This window comes from Labeo rohita, chromosome 7 (assembly GCF_022985175.1).
Source record: "Labeo rohita strain BAU-BD-2019 chromosome 7, IGBB_LRoh.1.0, whole genome shotgun sequence".
NCBI classification, from domain to species: Eukaryota; Metazoa; Chordata; class Actinopteri; order Cypriniformes; family Cyprinidae; genus Labeo; species Labeo rohita.
Window position 1 is genome coordinate 9,549,724 of NC_066875.1, and position 25,448 is coordinate 9,575,171.

At 40.4% G+C, this 25,448-nt stretch overlaps 3 protein-coding genes across 10 annotated transcripts in view; 1 reads left to right on the top strand and 2 right to left on the bottom strand.

The window, feature by feature from the left end:
• Positions 1 to 933, bottom strand: part of trip4 (thyroid hormone receptor interactor 4) — a 91,661-nt gene extending 90,728 nt beyond the window's left edge. The window contains exons 1-2 of the mRNA XM_051113887.1: positions 769 to 933; positions 155 to 330 (exon numbers count right to left, since the gene is read on the bottom strand). Of these exons, the coding sequence (XP_050969844.1) occupies positions 155 to 330; positions 769 to 848 (256 nt within the window). The 5' untranslated portion in view covers positions 849 to 933. The remainder of the gene's footprint in view (positions 1 to 154; positions 331 to 768) is intronic.
• Positions 934 to 1,428: 495 nt separating this feature from the next.
• LOC127167701 (NACHT, LRR and PYD domains-containing protein 3) lies at positions 1,429 to 10,765 on the bottom strand. 4 transcript variants are annotated; one of them, XM_051113885.1, is made up of 8 exons: positions 10,483 to 10,765; positions 10,348 to 10,403; positions 7,736 to 8,391; positions 5,220 to 7,280; positions 4,745 to 4,918; positions 4,413 to 4,586; positions 2,760 to 2,806; positions 1,429 to 2,566 (listed from the first exon to the last, which is right to left on the bottom strand). In XM_051113885.1, exons 3-8 carry the CDS (start codon positions 8,347 to 8,349, stop codon positions 2,022 to 2,024), a joined length of 3,615 nt encoding a protein of 1,204 aa, XP_050969842.1. In that variant the 5' UTR covers positions 8,350 to 8,391; positions 10,348 to 10,403; positions 10,483 to 10,765; the 3' UTR covers positions 1,429 to 2,021. The 4 variants fall into 4 exon arrangements, with proteins under 4 accessions (XP_050969842.1, XP_050969841.1, XP_050969843.1 ...); XM_051113884.1 differs by lacking the exon at positions 10,348 to 10,403; XM_051113886.1 differs by having other exon boundaries at positions 5,220 to 7,268; positions 10,348 to 10,765.
• Positions 10,766 to 15,599: 4,834 nt separating this feature from the next.
• The window catches only part of LOC127167817 (F-box only protein 44), a 52,402-nt gene continuing 42,553 nt past the window's right edge, over positions 15,600 to 25,448 (top strand). For 3 of the 5 annotated variants that reach the window (XR_007828029.1, XM_051114069.1, XM_051114071.1), the window contains exons 1-4: positions 19,380 to 19,524; positions 24,279 to 24,374; positions 24,723 to 24,852; positions 24,949 to 25,064. Coding sequence is in view for 3 of the 5 variants with exons in the window: in XM_051114069.1 (XP_050970026.1) it covers positions 24,337 to 24,374; positions 24,723 to 24,852; positions 24,949 to 25,064 (284 nt within the window). In the remaining 2 variants the exon portion in view is untranslated. Of the gene's footprint in view, positions 16,181 to 19,262; positions 19,525 to 19,608; positions 20,379 to 24,278; positions 24,375 to 24,722; positions 24,853 to 24,948; positions 25,065 to 25,448 lie in introns of those variants that run through there. The other 2 variants (XM_051114070.1, XM_051114072.1) reach the window with 2 other exon arrangements.

A 25,448-nucleotide genomic window follows, 5' to 3' on the forward strand; every position in this document is an offset into this window, starting at 1 on the left:
AATATTATCAAATCTAACAGCAGCTTATTTGAAATGACACATATTATTTACAGAATTGTAAATTACGATATATACATATATGATAACTCATATATTATCTCTAGTTCTTAATAGTGTCTGTATTCATGTTAAAAACATCCGTGTCTATATTTACCCATGAATGCCTCTTTCTTAAGGACGCCTCCTAGACCATCAGGTGTTTGCATCTGACACCTCTGCCATCTCTGCACCAGCTCATCCACAAAATCTTTCTTGTTTCCTTCCGTTCCATGTAAGAGATCTCCAACATACTCCACAATTTCATCAGCATTGTCAATGGATAGGATGTACCTGAAAACACAGATATTTTACTGACTTTTCTTACACATTGCTCAGCTATTTCCACAAAAACCCATTCAAAAACAACATTTCTGTTTGGGTACTAGATGACCAAACACACCTATCACAACCTCCAAATAATCTACTGTCAATTGTCTATTTATTGTGTATTATTTCACCATATACATCTCTTTCAAAGTAGGAGTATTTTGTTACATTAATTTACAATTTATCCATATATGAAAAGTAATGCAGTAGTATAGTATTTTGGGACTAAGTCTTATAATCATGTAAGGTGTTTTAAAAAAACATAGTAACTTGATAACTTGGTAACAAAAAAGATTTGTTCACCTAGTTATCACTTCTCTTGTTTTTATTCCATTTTTAGCTTAAGTCCACATTCTGACTTGTCAATTCTGACCACAGATAGACTTGAGCAAATATACTTACTGCACAATGTCATCGCTTGCCTCCAATCCAAAACTATGCTTTAACTTATCAGCAGTCCAGCGAAGCAAAGAATCAGCCATAATGAAGTTAGTAAAAAATGTTTACTAACTGCAGTGTCTGTAACGTTACGTCAACTGAGAGCTGTCGGCATTTAATGCGTACGGTTGAAATACCTTCCGGGATATGCGTTTCAAAATAAAAGCCTCCATAGAGAAAATCTGTACTCGTTCTGGCCAGGTAAAATGGGTCTAAACTACACTCATGCTATAATAACGTATTAACATGTATTATTAATTAAAAAGCTATTCAAGTTTAGCAATACCATTAATCAAACATAAATTATTGTCCCTACCGCTGTCGATGTTTTGGTGAACAGCATATCATATGAGAACTGATACTTTTCTCAACGCTCATTAGGGTGGACCAATCACAATCGGCTACGATTGCGGCGTCATTGTTACGGGGATGATGATGATTATTTAAATCATTATCAATGTTAAAATAACATTTTTTGCCTAATATTTTTTTGTAGAAATTGTAATACAATACCTTTTCAAAGTCTGGGGTAAGGTTTTTTTAATTAATTATTGTATTTAGCACATACCCCTTACACTGATCAAAAGTAAACCCATTTGTAATGTTACAAAAGATTTTTATTAGTTAGATGCTGCATTTCATTTTACATATTGAAGCTTTAATTTTACATTCATGTTTCCTTATTCATGACTGTAACATTTTATTTCATATGACCGTATAATTTCCTAAAATAAAACAAATGTGTTTTAAGAGTAAGAGGTGGAATGTTCTGCAGGAACACACAATCACTTAACTGATCATAATAATATGCTACAATGCCATTTCTTTTCTCTGTAATTTTAAAACACTTCTTTTCTTACAGTAGTATTGCAGTTAATATAACTAGTCTACGTGTAACCTCTGACAACAAATAGTTAAAATGATAATGCTAACTGCTCCCTCTGTTTGACGTGCATTTAGAAAACAATTTAAATATCTTACTGTCAGGATCACCCATTATGCAAAACAGAAATACAAGCTTTAAGTTTTTATTTACATATCGTTAATTACAGCTAAAAATATAACAATCATACGTAACTGAGAGACATATCACACTAACATAATAAATAAATGCATAAATAAATGCATAAATAAATAAATAAATAAATAAATAAAGCATATTTTAGCACAGACCCATAGTTTGAGTGTTTGACAAACCTGCTTTACAGCTTCTGTATTTAACACAGACACACTGAAGATTCACTGTCAACTCCAACACCAAACCCCGCATAGAGGGGCTCAGTAAATGTGGAGTGGAAAGTATAAATGTGGATCATTTTGCCAGTTTCAGAGGAAACACTGTAAAAAGACAGCGAGCCAGCTGGCTGATCTAGATACACTCCTATTATGTTAGAACCCATGTTAGAACATGATGAGGGTGCAGGAATGTCTGTTCTTGCATTATTATGCCTGGCATAGTAATTTTTACCAGAGCAGACCAGACTCCAGGACTTTTCATTCAGTCCAAACCTGCAGTCGCTCCCTCCTTTCCTGTTGATACCTCGATATGTGACTGCTATATGACTCCAGCCACTCCATTCAGCCTCCCAGTAACAGCGTCCAGTCAGGCTCTCGCTACACAGAACCTGCTCATAATGCTCAAATCTTTCTGGATGATCAGGATATGGCTGCTCCTCTTCTAAATATGTTGCCTTTTTGTTGTTCTCAGAGAGAATGAGATGAGTGTTTACTGTGTTTCGATCTAATGTGAGATCACAGGCATCTGAAGGGAGATTAAACGTAAGTGATTTCACTAAAGATCCTTAGGGCATTTGGCTTGACATTGTCATGTTTGGCTTTAGCTTGGGATTGTAAAAACTATTCTTCTATGGCTGCTTTACAACGTTATAAAAGCACAATAATGAACTGAAAAAAATAAATGTGCAAGCAGTTTGCTTGTCAGAGAGAGAACATACATTTCCGCAGTCCCGGTGTGATTCTGAAGGACTCTCCATGGTCAAAACTAAACAGTACAGAAAAAAGGCATGTGAAAATGTTTTTTGAAAAACAGACATATGATGTTCTGAAATCCAAAAGATTTACAAATTTATGCTATACTGAGTAAGTAAGGAGTACTGAATAAGTGTGTGTGTGATGGCCTTAAAATGGGTTTATGGAATTCTTTATTGGCTATGCACAATATTTGTATTATAAACGATACAGTTTATCTTTTAAAGACAACATAAGACAATATACTGTTACGTTATTTGTAGGGATGCACGATATTGGATTTTTGCCGATATCCGACATGCCGATATTTTTCAACTCATTTTGGCCAATAGACGATGCGATACCGATATATTTCCTATTGTTTGGAAACAACACCAAGTCTCTCCTGTGCGGAAATTATAAGCAAATTATTTTTAATTTTTTTAGAATTAAATCAACAATAATAAAGTTTTTTTTTTATAATGACAGTATCTTGAGGCTTTAAAAATAAATAGACTATATATCAATCGCTGCATTTTATTTTCTCAGAACCTTAACATTTTATTTTAAGATTTAACATTTGTAGATGGTCTAAAACAAAAGATTTGCAAAAATTCTGAAAATTCTAAAAAAAAAATGTAACATATTACACATTAATGAATAAATCAATATATATATAAAATTATTTAATTTACAAGTGTCATGTTTGTGATTTTTTAAATTCATGTAAGCTATACAAAAAAAAAAAGCTGGGTTAAAAACAACCCAGCGCTGGGTGAAATATGGACAAACCCAATGACTGCATTGTTTTGACCCAGCGGTTGGGTTTAATGTTTAACCCAACCTTCTGAGTAGTTCTATTTAAATCAATTATTGCTTAAATTACTATATTTCTTGTTTAAAATGAACCCAAAATAGGTTGGAAATGAACATGTATTAATATGTTCAATAAATGAACATTTATTAATAAGTTGAATAAATAATAATTCAATAATAAACATTTTTAAGTTGTTTATTAATAAATGTTCACTATTTGATTATTGCTGATGCCTCTAATTATTTGTGTGATTTTTAATTTACAACCTATTTTGGTGTAATTTTTAAAGCTGAGTTAAATAAAGCTACCCAGAAACTACCCAACTGCTGGGCAAACCAACCCAATCACTGGGTTTGTCCATATTTCACCCAGTGCTGGGTCATTTTTAACCCAGCATTTTTTAAAGTGTCGCTTCTGACCTTTAAATCAAAACATAGTCATGATTTTATGAGTTATTCCTTTTATCAGCGAGACATATCAGCATAATTTTTTATATCGGGCCGATGCTGATATATACATTTAAAGCCATTATTGTTTGATTCCAATATCGCTCCAATAATATTGTGCATAATTATATCTCTGTGGAAAGTAATTTAATATATGGTAACACAGTGTTTGGACAAAGCTACCAGACATCAATATGTTTGGGGAGAAATAACGCTTGACAAAAAACTTTGTATGTAAAATGTTTGTGTAGTAATAGATATCTTTGCATATACTTGCCCAAGGAAAAATACAATGAAATTATATTCAAATAGAATGCTTTTATACAATTCATTATAACATATACACATGTAAACAAGACAATTTTAGGTCCACATACTTGAGTATCTCCAGTTTGCAGTTTGGATAGTTCAGTCGATCAGAGAGCATCTTTACTCCGGAGTGTCCAGGGTGATTGTAGCTGAGATCCAGCTCTCTCAGGTGTGAGGGGTTGGAACTCAGAGCTGAGGCCAGACAATAACAGCCTTCCTCTGTCACCATACAGCCAGATAATCTACCAACATGCATATCAACAGTCAGATAATCTTCAAACACACATTTAGTATAATACTAGTAAATGTGATAATTTACACACTGTATAAGACAGTGTAATTTTCACGTTGATTTTATGTTTTTAAAATGATCTGTTAAGTGATAAAAAATTTTAGAAACCTCAGTTTCTCCAGTTGACAGTTTGGACTCTTCAGTCCATCACAGAGAAGCTTCACTCCTGAATCCCACAGGTCATTGTTACTCAGGTCCAGCTCTCTCAGGACGGAGCTTGATGATTGTAGAGCTGAGGCCACAATTTCACAGGATTTATCCGTAAGATTGCAGTCAGCAAGACTATAAGAGAGCACAATTCAAAACACAATTCAAAATTAGATCTACAGACAACTGCACAAGGTAGTTCAAATGTAAGTCAAACAATCTTTTTCTTAAAACTGTAACTCACTAGCCCACTCAAAACAACTTTATAATAGTCAAGGTTGGCACATCTATTGACTGTTTATCCTGGAATAAAACTCCCTTGTGTCATGGCCAACTCCCTCTTTTTTTCCAAGAACTATGTATATTAAGCATTAATTCGAAAATCAGCACAAGCAGCAGCAGCATTTATTATGTAAAACAGGAATTTAACACTTACAGAGCTTTTCTGCAGTTCTTCACTGCTGGTAGGAGTTTTCTTCTACCTTCTTCTGATGTATTAAATTTCTTGGGATCAAGTTCTTCCAGCACCTCTTCTGACATCTGATACATGTAGGCAATTGTTGAGCAAAGTGCAGAAGAGAGTTTCTTCTCTGAGTGTTTGTCTGATTTCAGAAATTCCTGGATCTCTCTGAACAGAGTCTGATCTTTCATTTCAAAGAGACAAAGGAAAAGATTGATAGATCTGTCAGCTGAAAGATTATGTCCATGTTTAATTTTGTCTTTAATGTAAGCAGTTGTTTTCTCAATGCTCCCTGAGCAGCTGTGAGTGTTGGTCAGTAGACCCTGTAAGAGTTTCTGATTGGAGTCCAGTGAAATGCCCAGCAGGAACCGGAGGAAAAGATCCAAGTGTCCATTCTCGCTTTCTAAGGCTTTATCTACTGCTCCTCTGAGCAAATTATGCAGGGAATCAAAAAACCTTAGTACCTCCACAGTGTTAATTACATAACAATAAAACACATAAATAGCAGCAAGAAACTCCTGAAAGCTCAGATGTATAAAGCAGTAGACTTTTCTTTGGTGAACCACAGATTCCTCCTTAAATATCTCAGTGCAAATCCCAGAATATACAGAGGCGTCAATAACATCTATGTCGCACTCTTTCAGATCCTCCTCGTAGAACAAGATATTGCCTTTCTTCAGCTGTTTGAAAGCCAGTTCAGCAAGTTTCAAAATCACATCTCTGTTGAACTGCAGGAGTTCTCCTGGATCTCTCTCATCATACTTCTGATTCCTTATGCTTATCTGAATGCGCAGAAAGTGGATGTACATTTCAGTCAGAGTTTGAGGGATTTCTGCACTGTCATCTTGTTCCACGATGTTCTGAAGCACAGTAGATGAGATCCAGCAGAAGACTGGTATGTGGCACATGATGTGGAGGCTTCTTGATCTTCTGATGTGTGAGATGATTCTGCTGGCCTGATGCTGATCGCTGATCCTCTTCCTAAAATATTCCTCCTTCTGAGGGTCACTGAATCCCTGAATTTCAGTCACTCGGTTGATGTATTTTGAAGGTATCTGATTGGCTGCTGCTGGTCTGGAGGTGATCCAGATGAGAGCAGAAGGAAGCAGATCTCCTCTGATGATGTTTGACATCAATACACCAACTGACGAAGACGTATTTATATCAGAAACCATCTCACTGTCTAAAAACCTCAGTGTAATTTGGCTTTCATCCAGACCATCGAAGATGAACACAACTTTACATTCATCATACATCTTTGCGTCCAGATCTTGAAGCTCAGGAAGAAAGTCAAGCAGCAGTTTGTGAATACTGTACTGATCATCTTTAATCAAGTTCAACTCTCGAAATGGAAGCACAAACATGAAATCTACATCCTGATTGGCTTTTCCCTCTGCCCAGTCCAGAATGAACTTCTGCACAGAGACAGTTTTTCCAATTCCAGCTACTCCTTTAGTAAGAACAGTCTTTATTTTGTCATCCATCTTTCTTCTCTTCTCCTCACATCCTTGTTCAGGTAAGGATTTAAAGATGTCATTGCAGTGGATTTGAGTGTCTTGTGAATGTTGTGTTCTGGGTGTTTTCTCCATCTGTAAAACTTCATGTTCCTCATTCACCCCTTCACTTTCTCCCTCTATGATATAGAGCTGTGTGTAGATCCTGTTCAGGAGTGTTTGATTCTCCTGTAGTTTGATTCCCTCAAATAAGCTCTCATACTTGGTCCTCATACTGGTTTTGTGTCTCCCTTTGACTCTCTGCAGGACATCATGCAACAGAGAATCCTGCTGCAGGTTTGTGTAACAGAGTGCAGAACTGGGTCCTCCTGAGACTTTATCCATTTGTAGAACAGGACGTGTTCTAAATCTCTTCTTGCATTGAGGGCAGTCAAAGTCTTCTCTTTGACTGAACTTATCCCAGTAGCAATTGATACACTGTCTGCAGAAACTATGTTTGCATGTAATTGAGACTGGATCTCTCAGAACCTGCTTACACATTCCACATTTGGAAAAAACCTGGAACAAACACCTGTAGAGAGATCTTGGATATGTTATATAACATCATCAACACTACAGGCACATTTTTGAATGTTTCAAGCAATTTGCTAATCTTACTCACTAACCAGTGTTGTACTAGGTTTTTCATTAAACTGTTTTTTTTATTAATACTCAGCCACATGCTGATTTTGTTTCATGAATCTGCTTACACACAGATCATAATGTGAAAATTTGTAAAAAACTGAAATGCCTGTGTTTATCCTTCTGTCCTGTATAGGCTTTTAAAGAGATTAAAGAGTTCACCCAAAATTTTGAATTTGCTGTTAATTTACTCACTAATTTCATTTTGTTAGTCAAAATATTTCAGCTGAAAACTTTACTGGTCTACTGAAGAAGAAAAAACTCCCCTACATCTTGGATGGCCTGAAGCTTAGTAAATTTATAGCAAATTTTCATTTTGGGTGAACTATCCCTTTAAGATTTAATCTTTCGTCTTACCTGGGGTCAGAGTTCACTGCTTCACCACTAAATTCAGGTGGCATGCCCATGGATACATCACTCTTCATAGACACATAGCTGGGTTTTGGAGATCCTGGGTCAGATTTTACTGCTTCACCACTGAATTCAGGTGGCATGCCCATGGATACATCACTCTTCATAGACACACAGCTAGATTCTAGAGATCCTGGGTCAGTTTTTACTGCTTTACCGCTGAATTCAGGTGGCATGCCCATGGATACATCACTCTTCATAGACACACAGCTAGGTTCTAGAGATTCCGGGTCAGTTTTTACTGCTTTACCGCTGAATTCAGGTGGCATGCCCATGGATACATCACTCTTCATAGACACACAGCTAGATTCTAGAGATCCTGGGTCAGTTTTTACTGCTTTACCGCTGAATTCAGGTGGCATGCCCATGGATACATCACTCTTCATAGACACACAGCTAGGTTCTAGAGATCCTGGGTCAGTTTTTACTGCTTTACCGCTGAATTCAGGTGGCATGCCCATAGATATGTCACTCTTCATAGATACACAGCTGGGTTCTGGAGTTCCTGCCCTTTTGGTCTGAGCAGGAACAACTCCATTTCTCGTCTCATAGAAACTCATTTTAGAGGCACTGCTGCTCTTCAGAAGTGGCTGGCATTATGTCTGCAAATGCACACACATATTAAAATGGGGCATAACTATCCTGAATGTTAAAAAAAATCTGATTAAAAAAGAAACTCACTGTGTGCAAAGATCATGAGTTTGTTTCTTTATCTGAATTCATTGGATGAAACTTAACATTACATTGCTTGCTCACCAATGGATCCTCTGCAGTCAGTGGGTGCCATAAGAATGAGAGTCCAAAAAGCAGATAACAATATTTCACAATATTTCACAAGTAATCCACACGACTCCATCAATTTAAGGCACAATATGTAAGTTTTTCAAAAACATATAATAATATTCATAATATTCAAAACAAACAAAGAAACTAAGGTATAGTTTGATACACTATGATTGAGTGTGGAATCACAGAAGCTGGGATCCCCACAGCTGATGCAATCTGTTGGGACATGGGCAGAAATAATGTCCATGGATGAGCTAATGTATTAAAGACTTGTAAAGGTCACTGTAGTATAAAGCAGGAAGGGATGAATTTTATGGAAGTAAAAAGAGGATGCTGGAGCGATTGCTAATAAAGGACGAGTGCAATACAAGGCGTGAAAGCACATAGTCGAGCACTTTCAATTCTTCCAGTCATGCGTATGTAGGAAAAAGCAGCGCTGTTTTATCATACTAGATACATTTGAGTGTGTTGAAAATTCTATAATTACAATGATACTCTGTGCATTCGTCACCTCCCTAATAAGATGCATAACATATTAAAGTGTCTTGGAGGTTTCTATGTTTTCTACAAAATAAAATCAGAAAAGCAAGCATGTATGATGTCATTGGCAGGTGACTCATTGACAAGATCCATTACACTATTTAAAATAGCTTATTTTTCTGGATTTAAACATTCTTGGAAACAAAAAGTCCTCTCTACCAATATATTATTTTAGAACTTTTTTGGACTGATTTAGGCCAGACAATGTTTTCACTAGAGAAAGCGTTTTTATGGATAGAGGACACATATTTTAGCTGGAAACAATGGTTTGAAGGTAAAAATGTCTTTAGTCCTTCTTACAAACATGCAGCAGATTACTTTGGATTAATTATATCACTTGAGGATTATTGTGATTTTTTTACCAGCTGTATCATTTTAACAGCACCTAACTGCAGACAATACATTGGTGAGCAAGTGATGTAAAGCTAAATTTCTGTAATCTGTTCTGATGAAAAAACAAACTCATCAACATACAGATACACAATACAGTATTCATTTTTTTACTAATATTTTATACTTTTGTCTGTCAAATAAAGTCAAGTTATAAACATTTATCAACTCCAAATGCAGTTGTTTCCTCCTAAAAACCTGAACAAATATAATAGTCAGGGTTGTTATGCCTATTAATTGTTCATCTCCAAATCTCATTCCCTTGTGTCATGGCCAACTCCTGATTTTTCAACAGCTAAGTTTTACAGAGTAACATTAAGGGAACATTTTTATAGCCACAAAGACCAAGGATTAATTTTATATAGTTTATTTTTAATCATGTTAAATCAATTAAATTAACCCTTAGCAGTCTAATATGCCTGCACAGAGCAACCATTAGCAGTCCCATTCAATTTAATGATAGTTGATCTGCAGGGGGAATGCTTTAGCCCTAGATGTACACAAACTGGATGCTGTCATCTTTGCTTCAGTGGCTCTCAGGAGCTCTCCGAAAACCTGGAAATGGTAAAAGATCTAAGACGTCTGAATCTGTAAGTTTCATCCAGCTAGTTAAAATGAGTATTCATATTTCTAATTACTATAAGCAACTATATAATTTTAACTAGCCGCATATAATTTAATGTAATTTAATTAATATAATATAATTTTAACTGTCTGCATAGATATCGAATCGCAATACAATATTAAATGTTCCATTGCCACAGGACATAAGCTGACAAAACTATTATATTCAAGTTACAAAATTCAATTTGTTAAAACATACAACAGTATAGGCTACCTACCTCTCAAATAAAAGAGAATCGCGATTAATCAGACAGCCGTAAACAAAGCTATGTGCCTGTCGAATCAGGTCGTCAAACTTTAATTATTAGCCTGTAATTATCGACTTTTTAGAATTACACGCATTCATATCTCACCGCTCTGTCAGCGCGTGTTTCTTCTGGGCTTCTTGTGTGTATTGCGACAAAACCCGCGAGTTTCACTTCAGCATCGACATGGCGTGAGGAATGAGTCAGCACATGGTGGACACTCTGTTGCAATAATGTAATATACATTATTTTTATATTTTTACACAATTACTACATTATTCTGTCGCTTATTCTGTCGTCATGGTGTCAAGCACCAGACTCTGCAGCAGGAAGGAGTGCTGGGCGTGTCGAAAGTTACGGCAGTGGGGTTACCTTACTCAAAAAAAAAAAAAAAAAACAGCGTCATGCTTTTGGTTTCAGATCTTGCCAGTCTGGTGGAGGTTAGGGGAGCAGATATTAACCAATAAATGGCGCCATCTGGTGGTTTTATATTTTCAGATGGTCACTGATATTTATCTTGACGTTTGAGATGCTTTTCACAACCTGTGACTGTGGCTGGATTTGTCCATTAATCCTCAGTCCTGCATCTTCTTCACATTTATTTTAGCTTTATATTGGTAGCAGTTTTTTGTTTGCCTTTGTACAAAGTGAGACAGCATAAGACAGAAAAAAGCCACTGGCATACCTCTACAGTATTCTTAAGTCTACACACCCCTTGCAGAATTTGTGAAAATCTTAATAATTTTAACAAAATAAAAGGGATCATAAAATTGCATGTCATTGAGTGAATAAGCAGTTTCACATACAGTATATTTAGGCTACCACAAGAAAAAATGTTAGCTGAATTTATAAAAATGACAGTTGGTTTAAAAGGTTTTTTTTTTTTTTTTTTTTTTTTTTTTGGCTTTCCAGCATGTTCTGCATATTGGAAGCGGTGGGTGTATGAGTTTAAGACCATTTTTTTTCACACTAAGGACATCTGAGGGACTCCTAACCTACTAAAGCTGCAAACATTCACTGATGCTTAAGAAGGAATCACAGTGCATTAAGAGTCGACGGTGTTAACATTTTGAATTGGATGATCAGGGTAAATTGTGCTTGTGGGAAACATGTGGGCCTAATTATTGCCTGTAGCTTCTTGAGGGCAGTAAATGGAAATATACAATGCTGCTTGAAAGTTGTGAATTTTCTATATTTTTGCATAAATGTAACCCAAACATCATCACATTTTTACACAAGTCCTCAAAATACATTAAGAGAATTCAATCAAATGAATGAGTCAAAAATATATACAGTGGGGGAAAAATGATTTGATAATGAAATGATCTTCTATAATTTTAATGATAGGTTTATTTTAAAAGTAAGAGACAGAATAACAACAACAACAACAACAAAAAATCCAAAAAACATTATAAATTGATGTGCATTTTAATATGAAATAAGTATTTGATCCCCTGTCAATCAGCGAGATTTTTTGGTTCCCAGGTATTTTTTATACAGGTCACAAGCTGAGATGAGGAGCTTGTTACCAGCTTGTCTCAGTGTGTTACCTGTATAAAAGACACCTGTCCACAGAAGCAATCAATTAATCAATCAGATTCCAAACGCTCCACCATACAAGACCCTTGCCAAGCAGCTTGGTGAGAAGGTGACAACAGTAGGTGTGATTATTTGCAAATGGAAGAAACACAAAATAACTGTCCCCCTACTCAAGAAAGCATATATATAGGCCTGTCTGAAGTTTGCCTGTAAACATCTGAATGATTTAGAGAAGAACTAGGTGAAAGTGTTGTGGTCCGACCTCTGTGTGACCAAAATTGAGCTCTTTGGCAACAACTCAATTCGCCGTGTTTGGAGGAGGAGGAATGCTGTCTATGACTCCAAGAACACCATCTCCACCGTCAAACATGGAGTTGGAAACATTATGCTTTGGGGCTGCTAAGGGCACAGGACAACTCCACCGCATTAAAGGGACAATGGACAATCTTTGGTGAGAACTTCCTTCCCTCATTGGAAAGGCGTTGTGGATGGGTATTCCAGCATGACAATGACCCAAAACACATGCCCAATGCAACAAAGGAGTGGTTCAAAAAGAAGCACATTAATGTCCTGGAGTGGCCTAGCCAGTCTCCAGATCTTAATCCCATAGAAATGCTGTGGAGGGAGCTGAAGGTTTGAGTTGCCAAATGTCAGCCTCAAAACCTTAATGACTTGGAGAGGATCTGCAAAGAGGAGTGGGTCAAAATCCCTCCTAAGATGTGTGCAAACCTGTGTAGTGGACAGCACATTCCAGGGCCCAGTTTATGGCAGGCCCATAAAGGTTTGCTACATTTTGATTGAATCTTGGTGGACTAACATAAGCAAACTGTCCAACGGCATCAGATTAAGATGCCAGGAGAACAGCCAGACACCTCTTAGAGGGCAAGGAGAAGACCTTTGTTACAAAGCCCAGGAAGGACAGATCTTCCTATTGGTCAAAATGCAGTTTCTGCCCTTCGGCCTGTGACCGACCATAAAAATTCCTTAGGTGAAACAGAGAGACATCACAAAGATCCATCCAAATCCATTCATAACTGTGTTTTCATACCTTAAAACTGATGCACACTACAACACACACATCTTATACTTATTCAGAGAAATAAGTAATCCTAGTGACAGCAACGTGTAGTGCAACATCTTAAACTCAGCTGTTAATGGACAAATTAATGCATACATGACAGTTCAATCTTTTCCCATCATGTTTGAACTTAATGTGTTTGTAACATTGCCAAATGCATTCTGGTTAAGGTTTGGAAAATGAGAAATGCACCGGTAAAATTTTAGTGACACTTTTCTAACTTTGTGTTTGGACTATGCAAATAAATTCCACAGGAGTAAAGAAAGGTGGGCAACCACGTGTGCCCCCACTCTGATGGAACCAGCCAATCACAGCACGGAAATGGACAAGTGCCAAATTGCAATCTTCTTCTCATCAGAAGGGGATAAAGGTACCCTTCCAAAAGACACTCCTTGTTCTGAGTCAGCGGCCTGTCCATGAAAGGACTATAACAGAACAACAACGTTCTGAGTCTGAGTCCTGCAAAGAAAGGGACACAAACAGAACAACGTTTCAACAACAAAGTCTTTCGTCCAGAGAGACTGCAACAGATCACCTTCATTCTGAGTCTGAGTCCCACGAGGGGTAAGACAGTAACAGAAACAACTCATTCTGAGTCTCCGGTACGTCCAAGAGACACTAACAGATCACCCATTTCTGAGTCTGCGACCCGCAAGGGTGAGACAACAACAGATACCAAGTCCGAGTCTCCAGTTTTGAGGCAGCAACAGATACGACCACATTCTAAGTCTCCAGTCTGCGAGGAATGAGATACTCTACATTCTGAGTCTTTGAGGCTGCAACAACAGATGCAGCACGTCCTTGTGGATTGACGTTCTGAGTCTCTAGCCCAGAGAGGCAGAAGACGCAGATATTTGCAACATGGTTAAACTCCGGCAAGCAAACCTTTACTTCAGGTACATTTGCTTGTGTGTTCCAAGCTAATGACCTTCAGCACCTACTCCAGGGCCACATCTGTGTGTTCCAGAACTTAGGGCCCTTGGTGCTCTAGGAGATCAGCATCCTACAGCACTTCATGGTCAAGGCTGTCGAAACGGATTCCTGCACCTTTCCCCAATGTACTGCCACCAGCGCAGCCAGTGGAAGAAGTTGCCGCCACCAGACTGCTCACTCAACCACAGAGAATGTAAATATCACTACCAAACCTCTTCCAGAAACCTTGGCATTGTTGTATATTATCACTATATGATGTTTCTAAGTTACATTAGATATTATATAGCTGATTGCTATTGATAACAAATCTTACACATATTTGTTTGATGCATAACAAGGTTTTTCACCTCATTTGTTTCAGAGTAGCAACAGTTTATCTTTCCATGAGATAACATAGCTCTGACATAGCAACACCCAACATAATCACTTGCATTTTATGCATCTTATGCACTTTATTCCTTTTCCATTCATGGTTTTCATTTAGTAGTTGTTGATTACTCTTGTCTATCTTTTGTTAATAATATTTTTTTTATTACAACTTGTGTTGATAATACAGTAAGTGGTTCTACAAGTTAGAGATCCCACCAATCTTTCTTATGTGATGTACTCATAACCACACATCAACTGACACGTGATTCAAGAATCATAACGTCATCTGTGACATGAGTACCCATCACTACACTATTTCACCTCCCTAGGTTGGCGAAAGCAAAATTCACTACAGCTGGTGGCCAACTACAAGAAACGTCTGACCTCTGTGATTGCCAACAAGCTTTTTGCCACCAAGTAGTAAGTCATGTTTTGCAAAGGGGTCAAATACTTATTTATTTCACTCATTAAAATGCAAATCAATTTATAACTTTTTTTAAATGTTTTTCTGAATTTTTTGTTGTTGTTGTTTTGTCTCTCACCGTTCAAATAAACCTACCATAAAAATTATAGATCCTTGATCCATTATTTTCTTTTAGAATATGCTGGTATAATTCAGAATTCATTGTTCCATCAATGATGACACGCTGTTGTGGCCCAGATGCAGTTAAACAGGCCCAAATCGTGATACTACCACAACCATGTTTCACAGAAGGGATAGGGTTCATATGCTGGAATGTAGATGTTTTTCTTTCTCCATACATAACACTTCTCATTTAAACCAAAAAGTTATATTTTGTATAATTTTGATATAGAATGTGCACCTTTAAGATCTGTATAAGAGCTCAGCTCTTCATACTTTAGAACTATTCAAAACTTTTCAAACTTTAAAACTTCTATCTATCAATGGAAAAAGGGAATGACATATGGGTCTTTTTATTCGCCTTCCAATGAGCCAAAGTTTTAACATCCCACTAAATGTACAGGCTTGTTTACTCTTCAATAATGGAAAAGAACCACAAACAAATCTCTTTTAAAGAGAAAAATACATTTATAAAAATAAAGTTTTGTCTTCATACACTTACACTTACGGAAAAATAATTTACCCAAAATCAACATTACATTGATTAAAAATTCAGCGTTTTTATACAACATACCGAATACGAAACGCAAAATGGTTGCTAGAAAAAAATGCTTTCACGGTAAACACGTGACCTCGATGATCCAGATGGAAGTCCGGGAACAGGAGGGCGTATTACAGAAAGTTTTTTTTTCCAAGTTCTGTAGAAATAGACGTAATTTTTTTAGTGCTTTAGTCAACGCTGCATGTCCTCTGTGACTATAGAAATTCGTTGCACCACCAAACATCGCAATTTTTCATCTTGAACAATTAAAACGTGTATCTATGATATAGTGTTATTCAAATGTGTTTTCAGTTAGGACACCAGAATTTTTAAGTTAAGATTTTTATTTATTTATTTATTTATTTATTTATTTATTCTAGAATTGTTCAAGTTAGGATGTTTCCTATTCTGTATCTAGGATAATAACAATGCACTTAGGAGATGTTTTTCTGTAATGGATCTTGCCTTAAAAGATTTCTTTGTAATACGCCTCCACAGTACATGTCACTAAAAGGGGATTTACAGAAAGGGTCTGCTGTTAACGTCAGCCGTGCATATTTCATATTCCCAGAAGAGGCTGCTGCCACGTTAAGTTAGTTGGTGTAGTCAGACTATGAAGCGTAACTTCTGTGGATCCACGCCTACCTCAGAGTGCACAAAAGTGTCGAATAAATGTCCAAAGAAAATGGATCAGAACACAAGAATGGATCAGTCAGAGAGCAGTCGAGTTGCTTCGAGAAACTTTGAAACCAGCTCAGACGCAGTAAGTTGGTGACATCTTGTTTTATTTGTTATATGGAATGGGGATGTTGACCAGTTCAATAATCAGCAGTGGTGGCATTACGCTTTCGTGCAAGATTCAAACAAGCAAGATAAATAAGAAAAGTAAACAGACATTTTTAAAAGATTTGTAGGCGTTGTATTTAATCTATAATGGAATTATATATAACATATCGCTTTTATGACATAATATGTCGTTATTGCGAGAAATAATGTCGTCATTGTAGTACATTATAAAACAGCATGCAGTTTGAGTGTAAAGTGTCATTTTAATAGAACAACGTCTGTTACACAGCCGTCACAGTATTTAAAAGGTTCAAGGGTTTTATTATAATATTCGGTCCCTGTATACGAGGAGAGAGTCAAGGGAAAGTGAGTCGCTAGGCGAGGAGAGTAACGGTGCGCTTTCACTGGCATGTATGGAAGTTTAAAATCCCTATGGGATTAAAAGCGGCACGGAGAAAGCGTTAAGAGCGGCTGAGAGCATCAAAAAGGTTGGGCATTCCTCAACTTTATGCAAATCTCGAGCAAAAAATGCCATGCCACAACCAATCGCTGTGAAAAGTAGGAAAGGCGTGTTTGTAGAGCTGGTGGATTACTGAGCAGAAATCACATATCATTGAAAAAGTCATGCAAAAGTAAATGCACTTTGCATGCTTTCATTATATGGTATGGCACCCTAGATGGCACAGATAAAGTGTTTAGTCTGTGAACCGCTGTTAAAATAAGGAGATGAAACGCAAACAGGACGTAAACATTGTTTTCGGGCTCTGCCCTAAATTTCACACGCCCCAACGCAGTGGTGTCGTAGCGTTGCCAGCCGCACTGAGCGTGGATTTGGCGCTGTAGAGGAAACGCACCGCTACAACACTTGTGTCTTTTGGTCGCTCGCTATTCACTGCCATTATGGACGCGCGCAAGCTGGACATTTCATTAAATTTCTCATCCCGTGGTCTGAAAAAGAAGAGCATACAACAGAACAACACATTAAATGATGTACCTTTTCATTTTTTTTGCATTAACAATCTCTTATCCCTTTAAAGCATAAGTCAACTTCAAAACAAAGATTCACATATAATGTACTCACCCCCTTGTCATCCAAGATGTTCATGTCTTTCTTTCTTCAGTGGTAAAGAAATTATGTTTTTTTGAGGAAAACATCCATGGTGCCCTGATTTTGAACTTCCAAAAGGCAGTTTAAATGCGGCTTCAAACGATCCCAAATGCGGTTGTAAATGATCCCAGCCTATGAAGAAGGGTCTTGTCTAGTGAAACGATAAGTTATTTTCATCAACAAACAAAAAAAAAAAAAAAAATTACAGTTTAAATACTTTTTAATCTCAAACACTTGTCTTGTCTATCTCTCCCTGAACTCTGTGTATTCTGCCTGAAGACAGTTGGGTATGTCGAAAAACTCCAATCGTATTTTCTCCCTCAACTTCAAAAATCATTTCAAAATCATCCTACATCACTGCAGAAGTACTGACACAGTCTTTGCAAAGTGAACATGCAAAGAAGATCAAACACCCTTAAAGGGGTCATCGGATGCTAAGTTCACTTTTACATGTTGTTTGAACAATAATGTGTGTTGGCAGTGTATGTACAAATCTACCCTATAATGATAAAAATCCATGCAGTGGTTTTTAATTAATCTGTAAAAATAATATTCTCTTTTTCAAATCGAGCCGTTCTCAAATGCCTGTCAGTGTGGCGTCACACTGACAGAGGCCGCTCCCACAATAGTTGATTGACATGAGCGTTTTACCTCAGATCAGCTGTCAGAGTCCATCCTCTTTGTTTCGATGCCGGAGCAGGGAGGTAAGTTAGACAAGAATATCTCCGATTGAGGTGTTGTGTTGCTAGATGTAATAATGAACATAGTGGTCGTCATTTACTCCTGACATCTGAGCCCTGAAGATGCAGTAGATTAGGTTTGTTTGTGAAGGGAATGCGCCTCCCGATCTACATATATCTGTCTATGTGCACACGAATCGTTCATGATCCAACTTAACGTACAGCAGAAGTGAGTATAAGGGTTTTTTTTATGAATCTTTGCGATCGCCTTTCCTAATAAAATGCGAGTTAGCAAGTTTAGCGGCTAAAAGCGGCTAATGTAAACAGACGCGTCTATCCACAGAGAGAAGAGAGGGGCGGGGCGAGCAGAGCTCATCTGCATTTAAAGCAGCCTCGACCAGAATGAGATAATATTTGCAGAGTTGATTTTGACATAGTAAAAAGGGTGTTGTTTTACACAACCATTGAGAATTTTTAACCAAAGTATATTATAGACTTTTCATTAAGACCCTAAAGAATCATATTAACTTGTGGAAAACGGGCATCCAATGATCCCTTTAATACTGACTAAACAACATTTAATTTAAATGTCCACTTAGTCTTTAATATTTGGCAATTTCTTTATGATACAAAAGCTACAGCCACTGTAATTTTTGAATATGTGGACATCAAAATGTGTAAACTCAGAGTGAGTGTTTAAACTTTTATTTTAAAATCACTTCAGAAGACTTGGAATATAGTGCACACAAACTTTATTGTGCTTCATAATGCTTTTATGCCCTTTGTGTGGCTTGACAGAAATTGACAGATATTTTGCTTACCCTATTGGCAGATTATATTGCTTGTTTCAAGCAAAAACTCACTTAATTTTAACTTTTTTTTTTTCAATCATTTTTGCTTGTCTAGAGAATCCTTCTTGATTTAATAATTTTTATTTTGGCTGGAAACAAGACAAAAAATCTAACTAAGAAAAGCATTTTTTGCAGTGTTTGGAAGCCAGTACCCAGTGTGAGTGTTAGGACGGCACATCCCTAAGCAGGATATATTTGTTTTTAATGTGCATTAGGAGAACTAAGCTTTGCCATTTTGCCAGACCTGGGGCAATTGTGTGCACTTGCTTCCTTTGTGCCAATCTCAAGCGGCCAAGCCCAAAGTGTGGGCACTGGGACAGGCCTAAACTCGTCCAGACATAATGGGGAAGTAATGGGGACTTTTTTTGGATCATGCTAACTAGGATTGGAAGTGAAAGGTAATCTCTTTTCCTCTGTCAGTGTTCAGGTCAGCAGGCAGCTATTCCTCTGCCTATGGTTGAGGAGATCTTTATGAACCTGCCTGCACATCAGGTGGTCCAGGTCTGTCGGTTGGTGTGTCATGAATGGAAGGAGCTGGTGGACAGTGCTGCGCACTGGAGAAAACGCTGCAAGAGAAAGGAGATCCAGCCGTATGATGCTTCCAGAGTCCCAGAGGACTGGCGCCTGTTTTACTTTCAGTCTAAATATAGAAGAAACCTGCTCAAGAATCCCAAAGCTGATGGTAGGCCACATAATTGAGATTATACAGTAAGGGTCACTATAATACATTTTGTTTCAGGTTGATCTTTACTCATGTTTTTATTAGATGGACTTCAAGAATGGGAGTTTGAACATAACTGTCACGAATCTGGTCGGTGTCCCGCTGTCCACTCACCGCCAGATGTCACTCTCGCCCTGTCACACACAGACTGTTGCACCACACCCCGGACTACATTCCCCATCAGCCATTGCACTTCACCCGCGACCAATCAGCGGCGCTATAAAAGCCCCGGTCTTTTCACTTGCAAACCATGGATTGTTGAATTGTTGAATTGTTGTATTCCTAGTTCCTGTTCCAAGTTCCTAGTTCCTGGTTTTTGATCTCTCGCCTGGTTATCTCGTTATCGTCTGTCTAGCCGCCTGCCTTTTCGGACTATCGCTCGTTTTCCTGGACTATTCTCTCGTCTCGCCTCCTACATTTCTGTTTACTGTTGTTTGACCCTGCCTGCACGACTATGTCTTTGTCTCGTATTATCAATAAAAGCTTGCATGTGGATCCGCTCGCCTCACGTCACTCATTCCGCGTAACAGAACAATCCGTCACCACAGGATCCAGCAGCTTCACCCCCGGACACAGATAGAACTCTATGCAGAATCAAACAGAAATCCCACACCCTCGAACAGTATGCCCGTGAGTTTATTTCGATTTCCAACTACTCCACCCTCCCGGACTGTATTAAAATTGATGGTATTCTGTGACGGTGTGAATGAGCTGTTAAGAGCAAGGCTTAGACGCGAGGGTCCACGCTCTTCGCTCGAGGCTTACATGAACTTTGTGTTGTCGTGTGTGGGTTCACCGTGCACCGTGGGGGTCGCAGAGAGGGAACGTGACAACGCGGTAATGGCGACCGCGCGTCCCACCCGCAGGTTGGCGGTCATGCCGGAGCACGATCCCACAAATACGTTTGCCGCCTGGATCGCTCGTGAAATGGCGGCCGTGCAGGAGCGCGCTCAAGCAATGGCGGCGACAACAGAGCCCGTGCACAAAATGGCGGCGACTGCGGTGCCCGTTCGCAAGAAAGCGGCGGCGCCGGTGCGCGCTCACAAGATGGTGGCGACGGCGGAGCCCGTTCACAAAATAGCGGCGATCACAGAGCTCCATCACGTTACAGCTGCCATACAAGAGCCATTCAAAGGTACAGTTACATTTCCTGAGTCAAGTCAAGTTCCCAAGTCTACCCAAGTTGCTGCTGTGTTTCCTGAGTCAAGTCAAGTTGCAGCTGTATTTCCTGAATCAAGTCAAGTTTCCAAGTCAAGTCAAGTTGCAGCAGTATTTCCTGAGTCAAGTCAAGTTTCCAAGTCAAGTCAAGTTGCAGCTGTGTTTCTTGAGTCAAGTCAAGTTTCCAAGTCCAGTCAAGTTGCAGCTGCATTTCCCGAGTCAAGTCAAGTTTCCAAGTCAAGTCAAGTTACGGCTGCTGTTCCAGTGTCAAGTCAAGCTACGGTCCTTGTTCCTGTGTCAAGTCAGGTCAGAGCTATCGCTCCTATCTCAAGTCAAGTAACAGCCATCTTTCCTGAGCCAGAACCACTGCACAAGATGGCTGCCACGCCAGAGCCACTGCACAAGATGGCTGCCACGCCAGAGCCACTGCACAAGATGGCTGCCATGCCAGAGCCCCTCCACAAGATGGCCGCCGTCTCCAAGCCACTCCACAAAATGGCCGCCGTCTCCAAGCCACTCCACAAGATGGCCGCCATCTCCAAGCCACTCCACAATATGGCTGCCACTCCAGAACCTGTGGTCAGCACCCGGACGCCACCTGTGGCCATGATGGCTCACGTGCTGGACACACCTCTAGTGACGGTATGGGCAGCTAAAATGGCGCTCCTTCATGCCGCGGCGGCTACCCCTGAGTCAAGTCAAGACACAGAGTCAAGTCAAGCCAAAGCTGTCGTTCTCCATGAGTCAAGCCAAGACACAGCTGTCGTTCTCAATGAGTCAAGCCAAGTCACAGTTGTTCCCCACGAGTCAAGTCACGCTACAGCTGTTGCTCCTGAGTCAAGCCATGTTGTTCCTGAGTCAAGTCACGTTACAGCTGTTGTTCCTGAGCCAAGCCATGTTGTTCATGAGTCAAGTCCCGGTACGGCGGATCTCCATGAGCCAGGCCAGGTTATAGTAGATCCTCATGAGCCAAGTCAAACTGCTGCTGTTATTCCAGAGCCAAGTCAAACTTCAGCCGCTGCTCCAGAATCAAGTCAGGCTACAGCTGTAGCCTCCAAGTCCAGTCAAGCCTCCAAGTCCAGTCAAGCTTCCAAGTCCAGTCAAGCTTCCAGGTCCAGTCAAGCTTCCAAGTCCAGCAACGTCAAAGCGGTCGTTCCTGCGTCAAGCAACGGCAAGGCGGTCGTTCCTGCGTCAAGTGAAGTCACAGCCGTGGTTCCTGAGTCTAGTAAAGTCATTGATCCTCACAAGCCAGTTCAAGTCACCGCTGATCTCCATGAGTCAAATCAGGTCACTACTGATCTTCACAAGCCAAGTCAAGCCACAGCTGATCCCCACGAGCCTAGTCAAGTCACAGTTGCTCTTCACAAGCCAAGTCAGGCCTCAGCCAGTCACCACGAACCAGGTCAAGTCACCGTTGATCCTCATAGGCCAAGTCAAATCATCGCTGGACTTCACGTGTCAGGTCAAATCACAGCGGCACTTATTGAGCCAAGTCAAGGTATTGCTGTTGTTTCAGAGTCAAGTCACGTCTCGTCTGACCTTCCAGAGCCCCGTCACATCTCGTCTATCTGTCCAGAGCCTCACCATGTCTCGTCTGACGGCCCAGAGTCAAGTCACAACTCATTCAACACCCCAAGGGCACGGCCAGTCATGAAGGCCAGCGTGGTGGACCCACCACTAGGGTCAGGGCGATCTTCAAACATCCTAGTACCATCAACATTGTCAGAACCCTCCTATAATGATGTCCTGTCACCTGCCGCTGCTCTTCCTATAATGGCGGTGGCCTTCTGGTGTGTGTGGGCTGCACACTCATCTCCTGAGGTCACGTCTGTTCCCGAGTCAGCTCCAGAGCTCCCGTCTGATCACAAGCCTGCTCCAGAGCTCCCGTCTGATCACAAGCCTGCTCCAGAGCTCCCCTCATTTGGAGAAGCCATGCCAGTGTATCCTGAGGTGTCAGCCTTGGCTGTAGATCCTCCCACGGAGGCGGCATCCCTCTACAACCTCTCTGCTTCTCCCCTTATTCTGTCTGCCTCCTCTGTCTCTGCTGTTCCTAGGTCCCAGGCCATAACGCGGTTTCCTGCTCCAGAGCTCCCGCCTGGTCTCGAGTCAGCTCCAGAGGTCCCGTCTGGTCTCAAGTCTGCTCCAGAGGCCCCGTCTGACCACGAGTCAGCTCCAGAGGCCTTCCCTGTCGGAGAAGCCGCGCCAATGCCTCCTGAGGTGTCAGCTTCAGCTGTGGATCCTCCTAGGGAGGCGGCGTTATCCTGTGGTCTCTCTGCTTCTCTCCCTGTTCTCTCTGCCTCCTCTGTCCCTGCTCTCCCCAGGTCCCAGTCCATGACGCGGGTTCCAGCTCCGCCCCGGAGGGCTCCTGCGCCTCCTGCTCCGCCTCTGCCTCCGCCCTGGAGGGCTCCTGCGCCTCCTGCTCTGCCTCCGGCTCCGCCCTGGAGGGCTCCTGCGCCTCCTGCTTTGCCTCCGGCTCCGCCCTGGAGGGCTCCGGCGCCTCCTGCTCTGCCTCCGGCCCCGCCCTGGAGGGCTCCTGCGCCTCCTGCTCTGCCTCCGGCTCTGCCCTGGAGGACTCCTGTGCCTCCTGCTCCGCCTCCGGCACTGCGCTGGAGGGCTCCTGTGCCTCCTGCTCCGCCTCCGGCACTGCCCTGGAGGGCTCCTGTGCCTCCTGCTCCGCCTCCGGCACCGCCCTGGAGGGCTCCTGTGCCTCCTGCTCCACCTCTAGCCCCACCCTGGTGGGCTCCTGCTCTGTCGGTCCTGCCTCAATCACTGGGCCTCCCACATGGACCTGGTCCTCCAGCCCTCGCCCTGTCTCACTCCCGCCCCACCGTTCCCCTGGACTGTTATGCTGTTGGAACGTCTGGAAGCCGCTCCTTGGGGGGGAGCTATGTCACGAATCTGGTCGGTGTCCCGCTGTCCGCTCACCGCCAGATGTCACTCTCGCCCTGTCACACACAGACTGTTGCACCACACCCCGGAACTACATTCCCCATCAGCCATTGCACTTCACCCGCGACCAATCAGCGGCGCTATAAAAGCCCCGGTCTTTCCACTTGCAAACCACGGATTGTTGAATTGTTGAATTGTTGTATTCCTAGTTCCTGTTCCAAGTTCCTGGTTCCTGGTTTTTGATCTCTCGCCTGGTTATCTCGTTATCGTCTGTCTAGCCGCCTGCCTTTTCGGACTATCGCTCGTTTTCCTGGACTATTCTTCTGTCTCGCCTCCTACATTTCTGTTTACTGTTGTTTGACCCTGCCTGCACGACTATGTCTTTGTCTTGTATTATCAATAAAAGCTCGCATATGGATCCGCTCGCCTCACGTCACTCATTCCGCGTAACAATAACACAGGGGACCGCTGGGTGACAGGAGAAATTGGAAAGCCATTTCCAGACAACACAGTTACCAGATGCTTTGTAGCATCTTGGTATGTTTGATATGTTAAATCTTTCTAGAAGGTTTTGTACAAATTTAATTTTAGTCAATGTTGCAAAATGAAGATAAATCGATCATCAAGCCAATGCGCACATGAATCACCCAACTCAACTTTGTCCTTAGTCTATATCAAAAGGAGCAGCTGATTGATTTGAAGAAAGAAGGCTACAGTGATGCTTTCATGGATCAACTGCAACCTCATATTAAAATATCAGACTGGTGAGTGTTTACTCAAAGTCCCATTTTATACTACAGTATCTTAGGTGGTGAATTCTGTCATCATTTACTCACTCACTTTATTTTAAACCTGTGATTTCTTTGTACAAAATAAGATACTTAATACTTTTTTGGTCCATACGATGAAAGTCTCATGTGGTTTGAACATCAACTTAAAGACTAAAAATGTCACACAGGTTTGGAATGACATGAGTGAGTGTAAATGATAACAGAGTTTTCATTTTTAGATGAACTATCCCTTTAGGAACACAGTATCAGTGTTAAATCAAATTCTAATATGAAAACACAATTTTTGAACAGAACCACATTTATTGGATGTCTCATCTGCAGGTATACCCCAGTCTCTAATTACAGTCAGTATAAGATGTATGTAGAGTTGCTTGATCAAGAGAAGAAACCGATCAGTTACCATAATCCTTATAAAGTTATCCTGCATCGGAATGATTATCCATGGTGTCAAGTGAGTAGAATAACACTGACAGTCCAAATATTCCCCTGTAATCAAATTAATAGTCGAAGCTTTAAGAGTCCCTGTGTTTGTTCTGTTTTATTTCAGATGACCTACGTCTTTACGTATTATGGACCTGGAGTTCGGTTTATCCGTTTCTGTCATGCAGGGATGGGAATGCAGATCACTAACAGTAGTGTGGAAATCTGTCCAGCTGCAGAGAGGTAGTGTTTTCCTGTGTGCGTGTTTTTTTAAATATTTTTTTACATTCTTACATTTTTTACAATTCCTTAATCCTAAACAGGCACAAAAGTGACCTTCAGGTAAAGAAATCTAATGATTAGAACAGGAGACATATCAAGCATAATGTCACAAAGCTTTATTCTAACTAAGATTGTTATACTGTTAAATGAAGGACATTAGTTGACAACTATAACTACAGCCAAAGACATGTACTGCTTAAGGGTAGGTGGTTTTACCAAAATTTTATCCACAAGTTTCCTATGCCCTATAAGGCCTTGCGTCAAAAGTGGGAGCATCTTCCAGTTTGAAGTAAACAAGCGGGACGTGACATTCATTCAACAGTTGACAGTAGTGATGGGCAAATG

What these genes read in the sequence shown, in the direction of transcription:
- LOC127167701 (XM_051113884.1), bottom strand. Translation starts at nt 8,349, where the DNA reads ATGAGTTTCTATGAGACGAGAAATGGAGTTGTTCCTGCTCAGACCAAA. An exon ending in GCAGTGAACTCTGACCCCAG is followed by an intron (nt 7,281 to 7,735) that starts GTAAGACGAAAG and finishes AACATATCCAAG; the next exon opens with ATCTCTCTACAGGTGTTTGT. An exon ending in TGCAAACTGGAGATACTCAA is followed by an intron (nt 2,807 to 4,412) that starts GTATGTGGACCT and finishes TGTACTGTTTAG; the next exon opens with TTTTGACCATGGAGAGTCCT.